The sequence below is a fragment of the Ramularia collo-cygni genome, assembly GCF_900074925.1.
Source record: "Ramularia collo-cygni strain URUG2 genome assembly, contig: RCC_scaffold17, whole genome shotgun sequence".
Taxonomy (NCBI): domain Eukaryota; kingdom Fungi; phylum Ascomycota; class Dothideomycetes; order Mycosphaerellales; family Mycosphaerellaceae; genus Ramularia; species Ramularia collo-cygni.
In genome coordinates, this window is record NW_019716271.1 from 313,655 (window position 1) to 332,999 (window position 19,345).

Here is a 19,345-nt window from a genome sequence, read left to right on the forward strand (position 1 = left end):
ACAATACCGGAYCGTCAACAAACAAAGACACGACCAAGAAAGATGGGTGTAAGTTGCGTCATCGTCCGAGAAGTTGCCCGCAATGCAGCGCAAAACTGACCGATTCCCCATGAACAGCTTGCCTCGAAACTTGCAGCGGCTCAAGGTCAGTTCCGTGTTGAGATGCCTACGATCTTGTGCTCGAATCAATGACTGACGACGTATAGGCGGTGCTGCTGCCATTAGCAATTACGGGGCGCAGCAGCCAGGTCAAGGTCAGCCGCCAGGACAGTACCAAGCGTATGCTGGTGGAGCTCAGGTCAGTGGTTACGCAATCCCATCCTGCTTCCCTTCATCTTCCCTCTTTGTTTGCGACTGCATCATCACTTCCACAAAACACTCTCCACCTTCGACTACGCCTGAGAAATCTACCCTCCAACATACACCATGCCTCTTGCGTCACGTTTAGCCGCTGGTGGACAAGGCCTTGCGCCAGGAATGGTCCCATCCGCGCTACAGCCCGGCGGATATCCTCAACAACAGCCACCAAATGCGGGATATCAATCACCTGCGCCGGGCGCATACGGCTCACAACAATATTCTCGCCCTCCTCCACCGCCACCTCAAGGCGGAAGCCCATACCCACAAGCCACCGCTCCCTATCAGCAGCCCTCATACCAACCACCCCAGCAACAGCAACCAGGCGGAGGCTATGGCTACGTTCGTGATGACATGTGAAATGTGCGACACGCGCGTACTGAGCTGACATGTGATTGTTTACAGGGCGGCCCACCCCCYCCTCAAGGCCAGCAACAGTACGGCGGTCCTCCTCCACCTCAAGGCCAGCAGTATGGTGGCCCACCCCGTCCTCCGGGTCAACAGCAGTACGGTGCCCCCGGCGGCGCTCCCATGAGTGGACCCCATGATGTGGCCGGCTACCAGCGAGAGTTGGAGAGAGCCATTCAAGAGAAACAGCTGCACAGATTCTACGGACCCGGCACACCTGGAGCACAAGCTCTTCCTCAAATCGCCGCACGTGCTGCCCAGCAGGTCGATCGCCTTTGCCAGGCCTGGCGCATCCAGAAGGAGATTGCCAATGATATCGTCCGGCTGGCCCTTTACGATRTGATCATTTACGTCGACGACAGCGGCTCAATGTCATTCGAGGAGAATGGCGAGCGAATCAAGGACCTGCAGCTTATTCTCCAGAGGTCTGTCTTCGCAGCCACACTCTTCGACGACGACGGAATTGAGTTGCGCTTCATGAACGAGGACATGCCACCACAGGACATCTCGGGCATCCGAAGCGAGCAGCAGGTTGAGCAGATTCTGTCGCGGAAGAGGTACAAGGGATTAACACCATTCGGCACAGGTAGGACCGTATCGCTCTGACACGTTAACTTGGTACTAACMCATGGGCAGAACTGCGCAAGAAGGTCATCGATCCGATCCTCGTCCAAAAGCTCAACAGCGGCCAAATGCGCAAGCCACTCCTCATCATCAGCATCACCGACGGACAGCCAGCCGGCGAGAGCGCAAACGCACTGATAGAAACAGTGCAGTACGCCGTTCAAGCAGCACAGCGATCCCAGTACGGCAAGGGTGCCGTTGCATTCCAATTCGCACAGGTCGGCAACGATCAGAAAGCCACGGAGTTCCTCGCTAAGCTCGACAACGATCCAACGGTTGGAAGCGAAGGTATGTCGCTGGAAATCATTACGTTTGATGGAGGCATGCGCTAATTTCCTGTGAAGTGGACTGCACATCAAATTACGAGAACGAGTCGGCTGAGATGGCCAAAGCCCATCCACCTGTCGATTTGACTCCCGATCTCTGGATGATCAAGTTGATCCTCGGGGCGATCGATCCGAGTTACGATACCAAGGATGAAAAGTCCGGCATGGCTGGTGGTCCTCCTGGTGGCTACGGCGGTCCTCAGGGAGGCTATGGGGGCCCACCGCAGCAGCAGGGCGGTTACGGAGCTCCTCCACCGCAGCAAGGTGGTTATGGCGGTCCCCCTCAGGGCGGATATGGTGGTCCGCCACAACAGCAAGGCGGGTACGGAGCTCCTCCGCCTCCTCAGTACGGACAACCTCCACAGCAATATGGACAGCCGCCACAGGGTCAACGTCCACCACAAGGCCAATACCCTGGCCAGAGCCAGTACGGTGCGCCTCCACCTCCTCGGTACTAGGGGTATTGAATATGCGATCGGCCTGTGTAAGAAACCGCAAGGCCGAAAGGGATGCCAGAATTATGTTGATGTCCTGAGAGGCGTTTGCAGCGTGACATGTCAAGATGCGACATGAAATACAGTTTGAGGCAGCTAGTTAGCTGATGATTATATGGTGAATGATAGCTTCTCTCCACAGTATGGAAACTTTCACAGGACGTTGAGCATCTAATTGTGCCACTTTGTGAGAATACTGATTGTGTCGGGCAATGGCATGTTGGTGATCTCTAGCTTAGAAGCGCATCACAGCTCGATGGCAAACCGTTCACGTATCGCGGCGCCATATCTATAGAAGATCAGGGGAGCGGGTGCAATTGCGAGCGCCAGAAATCCAAAGACGCTGATGCCCCTGAGAAATCGTCAGTACGGCATTGTCTCGGGTGTCAAGTAATACTTACCATCCATATCCCAGCTTTTCGAAAAGCCCAGGTGCGAACAAAGGCACTATACCGCCGACAAGACTCCTCAAGACTGCGCCCGCAGCGATTGCAGAAGCGGCATATTCTTCAAAGCAGTCGATGTAGTAATTAGTAGTCGTGTTAAGAATGATGACTTGTCCTATGCCCTATAATGAATGCCGGTCAGATCGAATCAGTACCTTAGTAGATGATATGGAAGAAGACAAACTTACGTAGAAGAAAGTCGAAGCAATCGAAACCCACCACGCAGCACGATACTCCACCGTCCAAGCAAACCAAAACAAACTGATGGGCACAAAGACCGAACCGATATTCGCCAGGGGAAGACGATATTCTGGACGACCTTTCCCTTCGTTCCGCGCGGACAGGGTGTTGTATACGGTATCGATTCTGGGAACGATGAACCATACGCAAAAGATGAAACCTAGGCCGGGTCCGAGGTAGAGGAGGCCGACTTGTTCCGTGTTGAAGCCGTATTCACCTTGGTAGATTGGTTGCATGTTCGTGTAAATGCTGTAGGTTGTTGCGAAGAGGATTGCCTAATGAAAAAAAAATGGTGAGATTTGTTTATTAGCTAGGTATGTGAATAATGGTGCCTTACTTGGTATGTGGACATTGTTAGGACGATTGGCTGGACGAGGATTCGAAGGGGTCGGGTGAGTGAGTATCTCAATTTGATGTATAGTGGACGGTAATCCTCGCCTACGAAGCGGTATTTGTTAGGGGCATTCTGTTCTTTTTCTAATTCCGCTTTTCGACGGGCTAGTAAGACGGGCGCGTAGGTTTCCTTCAGCAAGAAGAAGGCGCCCAGAGTGGTCAGTGTGCAGATGATTGTGAGGACCCAGAAGATCCAGCGCCAGGCTAATCGCTCAACCACCACACCGCCGACCAGTGGACCAAGAGTTGGTCCCAGCAAGGGACCCAGCAGGTAATATCCGAAGACACCTGCACGCTCACCGGGCTCGAACATATCGCTGAGGGAACCTCCGCCGTTTGCTATTCCCACGGAACCAAAGAATCCAGCAAGAGTTCGCATTGCTATCAAGGTCTCTATGTTTGGGCTAACGGCGCAGGGAATCTGGAGAAGAGAGAACAGACCAAAGCATGTCAGATACATCACTCTCCTGCCGAAAGTCTCAGATAGAGGTGCTATTATGAGCGGTCCAATTCCTGGAACAACGTTAGTGTATGAAAAGCTCGATGAGATTGCACGACCCACCGAGCATGATCAAGAAGCCTGTCGTACATGCTATGACAGCACCCGTAGTGGTGTCCAAGCCATCGGCTATCTGGTCGATTCCGGGTGTGAACATGCTCGAGGCGAGAGGGCTCAGGAGTGCCATCGAAGCAATAACAGCCACGTTCAACATCTTGGTTCTTCTGCTCCATATCCGGGGATTTCCAGAGTCTTCTTCGTTGAATGCAAGAATTTCTCGGCTGTCACCGCCCTCTCCGGCGTCGACGGAGCCGCGTTGAAGCAGCGGCTGCCGCTCGTTCTCCTGCTGGTGCGCGGACATGGTGGAGGAGCGTGTGGGTATACTAACAGCGACGCAGCTGGTCTATGCTATCATCGTTCCTGGATGTTCATTCTGCTGTAATCGAGAATGTAAAAGGCAAGAGCGCGATATCTCCAATCACTAGTCCTGCCCATGCGTCTCAACATCTCCGAGGGTTGTGGTGCGTGCCATGACGCGTTGTGACTTGTGAGGCGCGTGAAAGGCGAATCGGCAATCTGAGGCGATCGTTCCGAGTCCTAGCGCTGCCGAATGCCGATCTGGGAATGTGGAGATGCGGTGAGTGAGGACTGTGAGGGAAAACACAGTGATACCTAGGTAGTGCGGTGTAAAACAAAAGTCAATGGCTACTAGTTAGTGGAGCATAACGCGAGAGAATGTTCCAGTTGAGAATGTTAACTTTATAGATGGAGCGATAGCTACATCCGCTCGCGAATGCTGAAGAACTCGCCTCTCCTGCAGAACGAGGCAGATGTTCCTCTGACGGCGCTCTATTATTGGCAGGTCAGTGTTCAGTAATGGAGAGACGAAACAAGAACAGAACMCGTTCCTTCGGGGCGCATTACGGCGCGACTCGATGCGTCCACGCAAGCAGATATTAATTTGCAACACCCCTGATGTTGCAAGACAATGAGGGCACCTGGAGTCGCTCGATCATTGCTTCGATAGGAGTGCGGCATGCCAGTACGCAGAAGCAATTCTTCAATACTCTTAACCCAGAGAGCCGCAGTTGCGAAAGAGAAGCACACTCGGTCCGGTCAGTCTTCGTCCAGCTTTGAGTGGCTTAAGCAGGCCCATGATGCTCTCAACTAGACAGGTCACCGAGCAGGGCTGTCATGTGCATCTGAACACCACACCTCGTCTTGCCGATCGTACGCTGCGGTGTAAGGCAAATTCGAAACAGATGTGTGTTTTCGTGAATGGAGGAAGCGAAGATCCAAGGAAAGTAAGGTCAGGGTGAGGTCTTCCGGAGCTCGGAACGTCTTTCATTGGTAATCTCTCGTCACGCGAAATCGTCACCAGAGGCAGCAACAACATTTCCACTTGGTCATCCATCAATACCTACCTTCTTGCTTTGCATCCGTCTTTGCCGCACTCTTGACAGCGATTCCTTCCATCCCCTTCTGATACCCTTCGAGCGACCTTCACCTGCTGCGACACCTCAACCATGCCCTCCGCTTCCGCCCTAACTTCCTTTCTCCTGCTCCCTGCAGCGATACTAGCGAGCTACGATTGCAGTCATGTGCGGGTCGACCAGCAGTCATGGAACCTCGAAAAGCTCGGAGGACCCAAAGATGTTCACTTCCTGCAGCACAAGTATCCCACGATCCGCAACACCACATATACCATCGACATTTGCAAAGCTCTCACCTACCCGTCCGGCACGAAAAAGTTGGACAAGTGTCCGGGAGGTACTCGAGTATGCGGCATCGAGCGATCCTACGACTCGGATCACGAAGAAGGCGTCCTGGTCCAGGTGATACCAATCGCTGGCGAGTATCACCTCTCCGAGGGCCGCAAATTGGATCCCAAGTTCACACGCATCAAGGATGGGAAGAGCAATTCGGAGTCGGAAAAGGAAGGCGTTATCATTGAATACCACGGAGGCTTGCACGATACAGTCAAGCAGAAGGCCATTGTCGWATTTCAGTGCGATAGAGACATGGAAGGCACGGAAGGGTTTGAAGACAAGACCAAATCGTTTGATGCAACGAGTTTCGATGACTATGGACGCATGGGCAAGAGAGAGGCTGCTGATGATGACGACGAARGCGACGGTGATGAGGATGAAGGACCGCTGCCCGATCTGGACGAAGGCAAGGCGTTGCAGTACGTCAGCTACAAGTCGGAGAAGTCCGACAAAGACGACGTAATGGTGCTTCGCCTGAACTGGAAGACGAAGTATGCCTGCGAAGGGGAAGCAGCCAAGGTGCCCGGGAAGACGACTGCTGGATGGGGTTTCTTCACCTGGTTCTTGATCATCGTGTTCCTCCTCATCGCTGCTTATATCATCTTCGGCTCCTGGTTGAACTACAATCGGTATGGCGCGCGCGGTTGGGACCTCCTACCGCACGGAGATGCGATTCGCGACCTGCCATATCTGGTTAAGGACTGGAGTGGGAACGTGGTGGACAAGTTGAAAGGCAGCGGTAGTAACCGAGGAGGATACAGTGCAGTCTGAGAATGATGCTTTGCTTTGAGATCTTGCGGCGATGGTCAGTTGTTTATCCAGAAATTAAGGCCTTTCGATGCAGACTGACGGTGCGTAGTACATTGGGATAGAGGTTACTCACTGAAGCCAAGCACGCGCCTCGCTAGAGGTTATGTTCTTGTCCCAGGACATGTGTTTCCACAAACTTATTCGACAGCGTCCATGCGTGCGTGACTGTGCTATACATGAATGAGCCTAGCAAGCTTGAAGCCATCCAGAACTCATCAAGGGCATGGCTCTTTAAGATGCCCAGACTGTGCTCCGTTGGGTGAGGGTGAAGCAACTCTGAACGAAATGGTGTCACAATGCATGGACTCTTTTAGTGTGCTGTACATGATGCTTGTGGATGGATGTATGAGTACCTTACTCTTTGCTTGCGTTTGCTAAAGTCGCAAATGTCCCGTCAACTTCGAAGCTCACCCCAGGGCATGCTTGTTGCTGTTGCTGCCCCACACTGTGATCCTTGACGTCGTTCGGCACAAGCTTTTGTTTGCCAAAGTCGCCGAACTGAGCTCTCCAGGAGAGTTTGTAGCCCTCCAGACTGGTCGGCAATGGTGGTGCTTTGGTCCAGACGGTTGAAATGATTGCGCCTCGTACGATGCACGTTGGCTAGCGCCTTGGATCGCGCCTGTCACAATGCCACAGTGGACACGTCTCGCGAATCGCAGCATCTCCCACTGTCCACATCGTCAGGTGTTCAACTACCTACTTTGTCCCTCCGCAACTGCCTGTTTTCCCAGCAAGCTTTCCCTTTAGATTTGCTTTCTTGGCTTTCTTTATAGGGGGCTTCCAATCTCTCTCAACAAGCGATCCCTCACCTCTCCAACTTCACACATCCTCCACGACTTCCAGCCAATCACACCCATCATGTCGGTAATGGAGAACGTCGCGTCCAATGCCACCAAGATGGCACAGGTCGTTGCCGACAACCCATACTATCCCATTGGAAGCTACATTGCTGGATATGCCGCAAACGAATGGGGCGTTCCGGCCCTGCTCAGCGTCTTCTTCGGAGCCTGCTTCGTCCTCTTCTCGGCAACCTACTTCGTGGCCAAGCGGGTGCAACCAAACTTGACCAAAAAGGAACTGTTCACGACCATGTGGTTTGTGCTCTCTGGAGCCATCCACATCTTCTTCGAGGGCTACTACGCCCGTCACTACGCAACTCTCGGCGCAAAGCAGTCGCTCATCGGTCAAATGTGGAAGGAGTATGCCTTTTCGGACTCGCGATACCTCACCAATGATGCCTTCGTCCTGTGCATGGAAACGGTCACTGCAACATGCTGGGGCCCCGGATGTATCATTGTGGCCGGTTTGATCATTCTGCGACACCCAATGCGGTACCCACTGCAGTTGATTGTGTCCTTGGGACAGTTCTATGGCGACATCCTCTACTACGCTACGAGCTTCTTTGATCACCACATGCTGGGAATCACATATTACCGACCGGAGGCCTTCTACTTCTGGGTAAGCAAATGGTTGTCCATCGTTTCTGTGTGAGTGTGGCTAACGTCTTGGCCAGTTTTACTTCTTCTTCATGAACTTCATCTGGATCGTTATCCCAGGCAGTAAGTTCCTTAATCCATTTTCATACCATTGGATATTAACTTTCATGACAGTGTTGATCTACCAAAGCGTGGTGCACTCTGCTGCTGCCATTGGCACGGTTCAGAAGATGCAGTCCACGATTGTCAAGAAGGGTCAATAGAAGATCGATATGGAAGGAATTGTCGGGAGGAATTCGAGTCAACTTCAGCGGCGGCGTTGGCGGTAGAGGCGGAGAATTTGCAATATCATCGTTGACATGTGTAGAATAGACAGGACTACATGTATAATTAGATTGAGGCATTGAAACTCTGCTTCAATACCTACCGAACATTGATCCTTTTTTCACGCCGAGGTGTCCCCAAAAATCCCACCTGAGGCGACCCAAATTTGTGGGGTTGTTTTCCGACGCGACGCGTCTCTTTCCACCGCGACGCTTTGCGCCGGCAGACATCACTCCACCTCGACATCCATCCAACATATTTTCCATGGCGGCCACCAGCCATACGACCACCGCCCTCCTGACCGAACACTTCCGATACACGCCTCTCACCCTGCTAGACGACATCATCAACACGGTCAACGAATTGGTCTTTCGCGCGGTCAATGCCATTGAAGATGGATTTGGGGGAACTACAGCAGAGCAGCTAGGATTTACTCTGGACAGCGCCGTCTCCAAGTCCCTGCCAACCGATCAAGCGCGACGAGATGCGCTGGCAGAACTCAAGCAAAATGAAATCGACAACGGCATCGTCAAGCTCGAGAGCTTGCTGAACGCGACCGTGGACAAGGACTTTGACAAGTTTGAAATCTWCACGCTACGAAACATCCTCGCCGTCGGACACGATGAGGAAGATGTCGCCAATTGGGTGCGTTTGGATCACTACCGGGGCGTGGACGTCGCGGACGCCGAAAAAGTGCCCTYTCCCGAACAAGTCCAATTGCAGCGGCGGAGATTGAGCGAGACGGCGAAATTGAACACCTTGCTGAAAGCGGAGGAAGCGAAGAATGCTGCCGTGCTTGCACAATTGAGTGCGTTGATTGGCGCCGAGACGAAAGTCGATGGGGTAGAGAGCGCGTCGCCGTTTGCGTTTTTGAATCCTTCTGCGAATTCTGCGCAGTCGCAACAATTGACGCAGGATACGAAATATGCAGTTAATCAGATCCCGGCGTTGCGGAGATTGCTRGCGCAGTTGAAGGATGCTATGCAGACTATCCCCAAAACTCGGAATATGCGGCTTGATGAGGAGGAGTCTGTTGAGGGGAGGAGGAGGCGCTATCTGGATCATCAGAGTCGACGTGCGCTGGAGAGGAAGGGGATTGATGTGGAGAGTTCGGCGGGTGCGTCCTTTGCGGCTGGAAGACGGATGGGAAAAGACGAGTTGGAAGGAATTGAAAAGGTTGCTCAGGCACTTGGTGGTGCGGAGGCAAAGCCTTCGGGTAGCTCTTGATATCTCTGTGGGGGGGTTGATTGGTTGATTTCTTGTGCGATTTAGCGTGGTGTTGGTTAGGGCTTGAATGTGTTCTCCGTGGGGAGCGATGCGACTTGGTGGAGCTGTCACTTCTGGATGGGTCGGGAGCGATGAATGTTGAAGTCATTGCTTTCAGTTGGATTGTTTTGGAAGACTCTCTCGAAATGATGTCGCGTGTTCCAGATTCTTCTTCGTAGGCAGCGTGGTTCGCAGGATGGAGAAGATCTTGACAACCATCCGATTTTTGACAAATTCAATGTCTTATCTGGGTGAACATCTCAGAGTACTGCAACTTTATGTTCTGATCTCGTGTTCTTGGTCTTGCCGCCCGGTGGTGTGCCTTCCATAGACACTGTTTTGAGCAGACTCTATGATTCCAGATGTGGGACGAGAAGAAGTAGAATTACCCCCGAGACGTCCAAGCGCCAACAAATGCCACTCCACGAATTGTCCCAATAGTACCAATAACGAGAGATACTGTTGTAATCACTCTCAAGAGCGTAGGAGATTGATACACTTCGAATGCGACGTCTTTGCTGCTGTGACCACTACCCCAACCCTAACCCTCCCACTGCTGTACTCGAGCTAATACCCTCTCTCGAAAAGACACTGATACGTAGGTAATAGGTTCTCTTGCATATCTACATAAGGTATTCAACAAGTCAACGCCCGCCATGCAAATGCAAATGCTGCTGTTCCGCGCAAAAGGAAGTGCCCACCCGCACGAGACCTCAGTCAGGGGTATCAAGAAGAAGAGAAACGCAAAAGGCACACGGGAAAAGAAAATCACTAATCTCTCAACCTTCCCAACAACTTCTGCCCTCCAAGCAAAAGCTGCCGCTTCCTACTCACCTCCTCCGGATCCTCAACCACCGACTCTGCGGCATGTTGACTGCTCGCACTTGCTCCGCCACCCTTCTGTCTCTTCTTAACTCGATCGCTGAAGCCAGAGAGATGTCTTGTTATCGAAGTTGCTCGATGACGTGGGGATGTGGATGGATCGGATGCCTCTGCCGCCGATGGGGACAATCGAGATTGCGGTCTCGCTTGCGGCTGCGGTGTGGCATGCCCGTTTGAAGTGGCGGCATCTTCCGATGAGATCCTCCGCACATCGAACGTCGACTCCGATATGCTTGGAGCCACTCTCGAGCTGGTGGGTCTGCCTTCCCGACTGGGTCGCCCGGCAGACGAGGACAGAAGCGAATCCCCTAGACTGGCCGTCTCCACCACCGAATAGGCGTCACTATCGTCATCCATGAGAGCAGTTGAACTCGAGCTAGGACTCATAAAGGTGTTTTTGCTGACAATTTCCCGCAACTTGRCCTGCTGGAGCCGACTTGGTTTGTAGTGATTGAACTTGTTCCCAATAATAGCTCCAGCGTGCGTGACCAGCGCGCGAATGACGTCCTTCTTCAGCTGCAGCGCAAGATCCAAGTTTGACCATGTCTTGTTCCTGTACTCCAGTGTTGGCATTGTGAAGACAAGATCATGGACATCCTCAAGATTGCGTTTGCCTTGTCCTTGGTATGACAGACACAGCACCATGCTGGGAATCTTGACATATGCGAGCGTCATGTAGTTTGAGGCGCGGTTCATCATTTGTGTCAGGTCATCCGAGGCCTTCTGCTCGTCTGCCTTGTCTGACTTCTTTTTCTTGTCGTCATTACGGCCGCGATGCACGAGAAGCATGTTGCGCTTCGATCTGTCATCTGCATCGAGGCTGCTGCGTGCGAGCGAGTGTTCGCTGGGAGAGCGCGTGAGAGGCGATGCGGGTTGCCGTATGGGTGGTGGCCGAGTGCTGGACAGCGAAGAGCGCGACTTATCTCCATGTTGGAAAATTGCAAAGCCGTGCAAGCCATGGTTCGAACCGGCGACGCCTGCACCCTTCTGATCTGCTTTCTTCTTCCCATTTGCGAGATTCAAAGTGGGTCTTAGGCGCTGCTCGAGGGCGCCTGGTCCGCTGGTGTTCATGTTCTTTTGCTCGGCGACGAATTCTGTGGTGTCGACGCTGAGAACAGGCTTTGAGTCTGTAGCATCGCCCGTTTCGTCCTCCTCTTCCTGCGTTGGTAGCATGTTCTTCACCATGAAAGGAGAGAATCCGCTGCCTTCAAATGCGTTACCATCTGCGCCTGGGAAGATGTATTCAAACAGCTTCTTGGCCACTTCTCGCTCCAGCTGCAGTTTCAGCGGCACAAGATCCACCTCAAAATAGTCCACGACAGGAATGCCAGCAATGGCTTCAAGCATCAGCCAGTGCACCCTGAGCATTTTTGTACTGCCAAGCTGCCGCCCACCCTTCGAGACATCGGTGAAGGGCGATATGATCTCGGGATAGAGCGCGTCACTGAGAAGGTTGAAGCCGTTGATTCGCCCAATCTCCATGCTGTTGTAATTGGAGCCATCGTAGTTCTCGGTGCGATCGAAWGAGGCATTCTTGAGCTGGACCTCCATCAACGATTCCCCCTTCGACTCTCCTTTATCGCGAATCAAGTGCCACGCAATCTCCTTGGCGGCGATGTGCAAATGCATATACCCGCCAGTAGCATTCTGCTCTCCACGGTCCTCAATATGTTGTTGAGACGTGGTAATGGCTTTCATCATGAAGAAGAGCTCATCCTCGCAGCTGGCGAGGTCTTGCTCCATCGCGATTCGATCTCTCCAACCCTGTTGGTCCAGGAACTGTTCATTTACCTGGAAGTGCATCTTGATTTCTTCAAGCTGTCGGATTCGCTCCTGTAGCATCTGCACCGTTTCRGGAGCTCCTGTCAGGTCGCTAAAGTCCGATGCCAACATGATCTTTTCAAGACGCTCACTACGCGTCTTTTCTAGAGGTTCGTTGTACAAGAGCAAGTCCATCACGATGATGTACAGTGCAAAGTATTGTCTTGAATCGCAGATTGCGCGAAATCGAGGAAATTCCAGCCAGACGTGGTCCATGCGATTCTCGTCCTGAGAATTATCTGGCTGATTATGATCGTTGCTGGAGACGCCGTCATGTTGTTTCAATCTCAAAGTGTTGTACTTGTCATATCTCAAGCTGGCGGATGTGCGGTGCACAATGCGGTGAAAGCCGTAAGGGTTGGTATGGAACTGGAACATTATCTCCATGGGGACCCAGGGCGGCCAGTAAGTCCCAGCCTTGACACCATATCTGTTGGCAGAGTAGAAGTGCAGGTATTCAGTGGTGAATGTCTTGGAGCTACTCACGAACATCTGCACACTGTCTGCAGCGGCACTGAATCGCCGCTGCACCAAGCCGCTGACATCGTCGTCAATCTTGTCCTTCTCCATGATCTGAACGACCTTGAGCTGCATGCCCTTGGCAGTAACAAGTACAGCGGCGCTCGGATTCTTCTCGCTCTGCAACTGGACCTGAGGAGCGATAAGTCGGAAGTGATATGTGTTGAGTGGAGTGAACTCGACAGAGATATCGTCGTGAGCACCTTCACCTCCTTTGCCAGAGGCCCAAGTCTCGTTTGGCGGCTCGTCAGCACTGACGAAAGCGCGTCCGTCCTTTAACAATTCTTCAATCCGGTCTTGAATAGTCGCTTCGTCATCTGCGTCTGGGGAAGTTGCGCTAAACTGGGTGGAATGGGACTTCTGCCGCGTTGGAGAGGTTCCTTCGGTGTCGTTGTTCCTCTCCTCGAGCACATCCAGAATGAACTTGACTGCCCGACGAGACATGTAGTAGACAAAACCTCGGCGCTGGCTGTTCTGATGGATGTATCGCAGGATGATGTTGCGCAGAGAGTTGTTCCATTTAATCTGGGCATTGTGTACAATGAATCGGTTGTTAAAGTCGCTGGTGTAGTCCGCCAGAGGAGCTGTGTCCAAGTAGGCCGCGTTTCCATCAGGACGTCGTGCAGATTCGTGAGCCTCGAAGAACTTCTCACTTGTCTCCAAGTCAGGTACAGTCGAAGGATCGTCTTGTTCAAGCCGTTGTAACAACTCGTTGAGCATCGATCGCAGGAAGTCGTGCTTTTCTTGCAAATGCTCTGTATGGCTCCGCAAGGTGGCTAGGTTGGCCTCAAGCCCTGATCTTTCGCCCGATGTTGAGCGCACGATTTTTACTTCCTGTTCTCCAACGGCTCGCACGTTTTGATCTTGTTTCTCCTTGAGTAGTGCCAATCGACGCTCAATCAGCTCAGATTGGACTCTTCGCGGGTCATTCTTCGCTGACATGACGCAGTGGTGCGTAGGCTCATCGCCGAACGGACTTGTACGTGAAGCGTCTCCTGCAATGGTTCCATGGTGGTCTGTTTCTCGGAAGTAGGTAAATCTTGGAGCGTAGCCGAGTGGGAGGATCTTCGTGGCAGGGTCTGCTTCTGCTGGCAGAATCCAGTCGAGTTCGACGTAATCATCTGCATCAATCCACGAGTAGTCCGCATCAGGGATCGTAAATTTCGACAAGTCAACAGTGTGGTTCATGTCGGCACCTGCATTCTCGAGATCCTCAGCGGCTGTACCCTCGATATTCGCAGAAAGCGCTCGTAGATCGGCCGAAATAAAGTCGAGCTGAGCCTGGTTGATCTTCATGCCACTTGTAGTTTTGGCTCTCTCGCCTTCCCGACCTTTCAAATCGAAGTGCTCTCTGCGTTGATGCAAGTCGAGCATGAAGCTGTCGAGCCTCATCTTGAGTCCAGTGACGGACACAGAATTGGCAGCGTAGTCCTCCGCGTCTTTGTGTTTGTACACATGACTGATGTACAACGGGGACAACAGTAGATTGTACTTGATCGTCGCCATGTGCCGTCCGAACTTTTTGCTCTTCTTCTCTGTGATTCCCCAAAGTGGCCCTTGACGGATAGGCAAAGACATGACTCCCGAGAACATTGACCACCAGCTGAAGAAGTGGGAGAAGAAGCGAGGCGTCAAGTGCACAGAGTTGTAGTTGTCGGACGGCTTGATGTTATTCACCGACCAGTCGCGGTCGTGTGGCGCAGCGATGGCGATCGAGAGATGAATATGATGGCTTCTGAATCCGCGATAGGCATCGTATTGCAGCCCGTCTGGGGCTTTGGAAAAGTCTGGGTGTTTCAATACGACGTCGTAATGAGGTTTGAAGTCGAATGTGCGCTTGCCATCCCCAATATCGCGCTCAAACATCAACCCAGCGAGCCACGTCACTCTTCCGGAAAGCTTCATTATGACCTTTTTGAATAATGCATCTCGCTTGGAGGTGCCGGATCCAATTGTGCTGGTGTCATCACTGTGCTCCATGTCGTGCGTTGTGCGAGCGTATCCGTTGAAGTCTGGTATGGCTAGAATATACTCCCCGCTGTTCACGGCCATGAATCGTCGTGGATCGTCTTCTTGAGCGACATTGAGTGTGACATCATTCCTCCAAACCATTACGAGACCGGCGCCTTGACCGGTGACCACATATGGGTCGCGAGATCCTTTGAGGACGAGATGAACATCGCCATCGCCTTTCCATGACACGTTGATTCGCGAGTGAAAGGACAAGCGTATCTTGTCCCAGAAGCCAACTCGATCCGAAAGATCCACAGGAGGCTTCGTGAAGCTTTCCACAATCTGCATGGTGTCTTGGATAGCGGGCTGGTATGAGGTGGACCAGGTAAGTCGGGTAGCATTGCTGGTGTGAATCTCGAACTTCATGTCCGAATAGGTTTTGACAGCTGAAATGGTCCGGCGCACATCGATGTTGAAGCCCGAGGAGCCCGAACTCATTTTTTCAGGCGGCACAACCTGTACACTGACGCTTCTCTGAGATTCGACATCTCTGAATTCCTCAGCAATGACAAAATCTGTACGCATCGACAGGGCCGGCAGCCGCACGGGTTGTGCGCTTGCTAGCGCAGGCACATGCAGCAGAGGCAGGGGGTAATCACGCAGATGGACCCGTGCTTCTCCCATGGTTATGTGGAGATTCATAGGCAGAAGCAGTCCGTACTTCATATTCTTTGGCATGCCCTTGCCAACGTCATGCATGAACGTTGCGTACTGTTCAGTCGGGAATGATGGCTTGTCGATGACCACGTTCAGATCGCTGATAGCAATAACCATAAGACCAGGCCGAGAACTGCGGGCAAGGATAGGCTCATGCTGCTCCACGTCGTCGATGTCATCCGATACCCCAAACAGCTTTCTCATATCGCGGATTGCCTTGCTCTGATAGCTCTTAATTCTGTCAATTCGAGTCTTCCACGATTGCGCATTGAGACGATGAAGCTTCTCTCTTGCCTGATCGATGCTGAGGGATGCAGCATCACTCAACCCACATTTCGCGGAAGCATCGTAGCGTATGGTCGGTCTAGCGCCATGCTGCTGAGTGCTCCGACTCCGTCGATTAGCGGTGGTGGTATCTTGCTTGTCGCGAGTTCTTGACCGGACATCATTTGGCACGGAATGTCCGCGTACATGTGAGGTTCCTCGATGAGCGTTTCTCGAGACRCGCTTCTCCTTCAGCTTGAAGGCTTCTTCTCGAGCCAGTCTTTGTTTCTGCTCGCTCAACCCTGCTCTGTAGATGGCGCCAAGTTTCCATTCAAAGTGGCTGTCTTCCACATCGAACAGCAAATACTGAGTCCGGAACGTTATTCGCGGAACGTTCTTCGGCCCCTCGGGTTCTTTGGTCAGAATGTAGTCATTGGTACCTGTCATGAAATGGTGCTGTAGCTGCTTCGTTGTCTTGACCACATTCGTGATGTTGTCAAATATAGTATGGACCACGWGAGAGTGTGGGATTGTGATCCGGATTGCCTGGGATGCGACATCGACAGTCTTCTCCACGATTTGCTGCCTGCCCGCCTTACGCCTCAAGTCGCGCAAATCGAGCCGGAGACTTTTGATGCTGACGAGTCGACTCCAAGCGGATTTTGTCGCAGGTGCTTTCACATACATGCGAGCCAGTTTGCTACGTAAGAACGGCGACGACCATCGATGACGACCCACCTCGACATGGTACATTTGTAACATCATTGGCGGATCGGCGGGCATGCGAGCCTTGATTTGGATCAGGTTCGACTTGAAGTCGATGGCAGTTATTTCCCGGAGGGCAATCTCATCCAGGACGGGGTCCGACATGCCTAGACTTGACTGTCTCCGCAAGGGTGGAGGGCGTTCATCTTTCTCGTGCTCCATGAAAGTCTTCCTAATGACCATGGCTGCGACACCAATAGCAAAGTGGTTGTACAGCGAATACTGCAGGAGGATGCTCTTGGCAAAAGAGTTGACGTGGAAAATAGGTCCGTGAGAGTCGCTCAGTGTCGTAAAGGCCACTTCGAAGCGAGGCAACGACATGAATGATTCTTGCTCTGACGAGTCCACGCCGTCCACGATCAGACCCTCCAGATTCTGAATGTGGAACGTCAGTCGCCGCCCATCCGCGAGTGTGTAGTTTCGTTTTCGAGGTACTGTCTCAGCAGACTTGTGCCGTCTATGTTCGCGGACGGGAGTATGCGTAGAGAGCGACTTTCGACGTAGAGCAACGTTGGCGTCGTGGCCGTCGTCTCGCTGTGCCTTGTACTCAGTCGTCCAGGATTCCAATTGTACAGCAAATCCTCGAGGATCTTGAGATACCTGCTTGTCGACACCTGCGAGCTGCAGTCCAAAATCAGAGCCCTCAAAGTGGAATGACTGGAGCCAGGCAGGTATTGTACGTAAGAAGCTGGCGCGAGGTTTCCGTGCGCCATCATGCGACGCCAACATGTTCCTCCGAAGCTGCTTGACGACTTGACGAACCCCTTCACAAATGTCAGGTCGAATCAGGAACACGGTGAAAGTTTGGGCGCGTCCTGAAGCCACGACCGTCACTTCAGGAATTGCATTGACGTCGACTTGTACTTCAACGTATTCACTCTGCAGCAGATCGTGCCGATCGCCTGCTGCTGTCTGATAATAAAAACGGTGCCTTGAATGGCGATAGAAGGACTTCAGGCTGTAGTGGGTCTGACCGTCGGTAGCATGGGACGACTCGCACTCCAAGGCAACGGAAGAAACTGAAGATATAAGCAGGTCAAAATCATCCTCCGCAGCGTCGGCATCCAAAGGTGGAAGCGATATTCGAAGGACAGGCTCCTGGATGGAAAGCTTCAGATGCGCTTTAGGCAAAAGCTGCGATATCAAGTTGTGATGACCCGTCGCAGTTTGGGGATCTCGTCGATTTCGTCTTTTCAACAATTCCTGAACCAGCGGTAGATGCTTCGGGTCCAGATCCACAGAGGGAGACGTGCACACGAAATTTGCGTACAAAATGTTCGTGTTCCGATCACTGGGATTGTCGGCCTTTGAGTAATGGATTGTCCTCGAGGGCAATGTAGTTTTGATGGTGGCTGTGATCATAGGGATATAAACCATCCTCTCTGGATGCTCGTGACCATCGTCAATGCCCGCAGATATAGCTATGCCCGTCACCAAAGCTTGATGAGCAACGTCCTTGCTCGAAAAGTACATCTTATGAGCTGGACTTTTCGGATCCAAACGTAGAACATCCAGTCCGAGTTCCTTCATAGCGAAGTTGAGATATACGTCCTTTTCGCCGACGGCTTTGATGTCAAGCTTTTTAGAGAGGCCGAGGAAGCCAACAGCGAATTGAACCTCTTGAATGCCACGCAATATGGAAGAGATGAAGGCCCTAGAGTCTGACACGGCCTGCACAATGCTCTCATCCCGTTCGTCATTTCTAGTTAACAGACCAGCGTGAACGGGAATCGACAGATCCTTTCCTGCGCGGTCCGGTCGAGGATGCGCGTACCTGCCACGTAGAAGGTCGGCACATCGCTTGGAATGTTCAAGGTCATCATATGGCACATTGAGTCGGCCAAGTTTCAGTGCAATCGAGGCATCTCGTAAACCTTCGCGCTCGCGGTGAAGCATGCCATGGATGTTGAGAGTGCCATAGTCCAACACCTCTGTCGAGTCCCTGCCCTCGGGCGTGAACAGAATACTGCGGATCAACGCCTTCCATTCGGCAGGAATTTGGGTTTCGGGCTTGTGTTTATGGTGCTGAAAGAGACGGCTCCGATCCACGGTCTGCTTCCTGGTATCCACGGACAGTGTGAGCCGCTCTAGCCTGGCCGTTCCAACCCCGACTATGTCCAATGTGATGGCAATTGCGATGAGGTCCACCATCCGTATCCAATCGACCTGGCGGTGTAGTCTCTTGATCGCCTCTTTCACCTCTGTGAGCCTCCGCCATAGCTTGCCATGCTGTTCATCATCTCCGTGGTCTGCAGGCGTCCGATTCCTCGTGGCGCGTCCATCCTTCCCGCTACTAGCTTTTTTGTTCACCTCGCCAGTCCTGTCCCTGTTTCCCTCATCTAGTGCCTTCAAGTCCACCGTCACCACCAGCTCTGTGACGACCAAGCTGCACCATGTTGGCAGTGCGAATGTCGGGCGATGGGCTGAGATTCCCACACCTCGGATGTTGACTGTGATGCCCTGTCGTGGGGAAAAGGCAATGCGCCGAAAGCCAGAGTAGCCCACGCGCTGGATGGATACGCCCGTGACTATGCGCAGGATCGCAAAGACGACAAAGGTGCACAGGTATCCGAGGACAACGACACCAACCAGGAATGAGACAGATGGAACCGGCATACTGCTACGGCCATCAAAGCCGTGCGCCGGTGCGCAGCGGAGATCGAAGGTCCAGGATTATTCTGCGCGTAAAAATCATGCTCGTGCGATGTTGCTCGAGGTGTTGTGTTTTTGGCCGGAGCTAAGGGCGATTAAATGACGTTGAAAAAGACATGAGATGGCTGCACGCCGTTAATAATCGAATTAGTCCTTTGCATTGACTCGGCCGATGTGCTTGAACAAAAGACATCAATGCAGGCGGCATCTAGTTCCTACCCGAAATTGTTCACAGCTCATAATGATGCTCCACGGAGACTCTGGATTGCCCTATCGGGAAGCTCGGATATGCAAGACATCTCAAGATCGGCTCGGACATATTTACAAGCGGCACAGTCAGTGATTTTCACATGTTTGATTCATTGTATCCGCCCGTTACG

General features: G+C 52.5%; 6 protein-coding genes; 4 read left to right on the forward strand and 2 right to left on the reverse strand.

Moving 5' to 3' along the window:
* Nucleotides 1-42: 42 nt before the first annotated feature.
* RCC_09305 (uncharacterized protein) lies at nt 43-2,173 on the forward strand (the record flags this gene model as incomplete). 2 transcript variants are annotated; one of them, XM_023774547.1, is made up of 6 exons in its annotated part: nt 43-48; nt 118-145; nt 207-298; nt 763-1,351; nt 1,402-1,677; nt 1,734-2,173. In XM_023774547.1, 6 exons carry the CDS (start codon nt 43-45, stop codon nt 2,171-2,173), a joined length of 1,431 nt encoding a protein of 476 aa, XP_023630315.1. The 2 variants fall into 2 exon arrangements, with proteins under 2 accessions (XP_023630315.1, XP_023630316.1); XM_023774548.1 differs by lacking the exons at nt 43-48; nt 118-145; nt 207-298 and adding an exon at nt 427-699.
* Nucleotides 2,174-2,455: 282 nt separating this feature from the next.
* Nucleotides 2,456-4,148, reverse strand: RCC_09307 (related to multidrug resistant protein; the record flags this gene model as incomplete). XM_023774549.1 has 5 exons in its annotated part: nt 2,456-2,561; nt 2,611-2,777; nt 2,844-3,170; nt 3,233-3,801; nt 3,851-4,148. 5 exons carry the CDS (start codon nt 4,146-4,148, stop codon nt 2,456-2,458), a joined length of 1,467 nt encoding a protein of 488 aa, XP_023630317.1.
* A 1,165-nt stretch (nt 4,149-5,313) lies between these two features.
* Nucleotides 5,314-6,327, forward strand: RCC_09308 (related to autophagy protein Atg27; the record flags this gene model as incomplete). Its single annotated transcript, XM_023774550.1, has 1 exon — nt 5,314-6,327. The coding sequence occupies one exon, from the start codon at nt 5,314-5,316 to the stop codon at nt 6,325-6,327; it is 1,014 nt and encodes a 337-aa protein (XP_023630318.1).
* An 897-nt stretch (nt 6,328-7,224) lies between these two features.
* Nucleotides 7,225-8,065, forward strand: RCC_09309 (related to emopamil-binding protein; the record flags this gene model as incomplete). XM_023774551.1 has 3 exons in its annotated part: nt 7,225-7,824; nt 7,880-7,925; nt 7,977-8,065. The coding sequence occupies 3 exons, from the start codon at nt 7,225-7,227 to the stop codon at nt 8,063-8,065; spliced, it is 735 nt and encodes a 244-aa protein (XP_023630319.1).
* A 325-nt stretch (nt 8,066-8,390) lies between these two features.
* RCC_09310 (related to MTW1 Determining metaphase spindle length) lies at nt 8,391-9,353 on the forward strand (the record flags this gene model as incomplete). Its single annotated transcript, XM_023774552.1, has 1 exon — nt 8,391-9,353. The coding sequence occupies one exon, from the start codon at nt 8,391-8,393 to the stop codon at nt 9,351-9,353; it is 963 nt and encodes a 320-aa protein (XP_023630320.1).
* An 810-nt stretch (nt 9,354-10,163) lies between these two features.
* Nucleotides 10,164-18,929, reverse strand: RCC_09311 (related to FMP27 Found in Mitochondrial Proteome; the record flags this gene model as incomplete). Its single annotated transcript, XM_023774553.1, has 1 exon — nt 10,164-18,929. One exon carries the CDS (start codon nt 18,927-18,929, stop codon nt 10,164-10,166), a length of 8,766 nt encoding a protein of 2,921 aa, XP_023630321.1.
* Between the last annotated feature and the right edge of the window lie 416 nt (nt 18,930-19,345).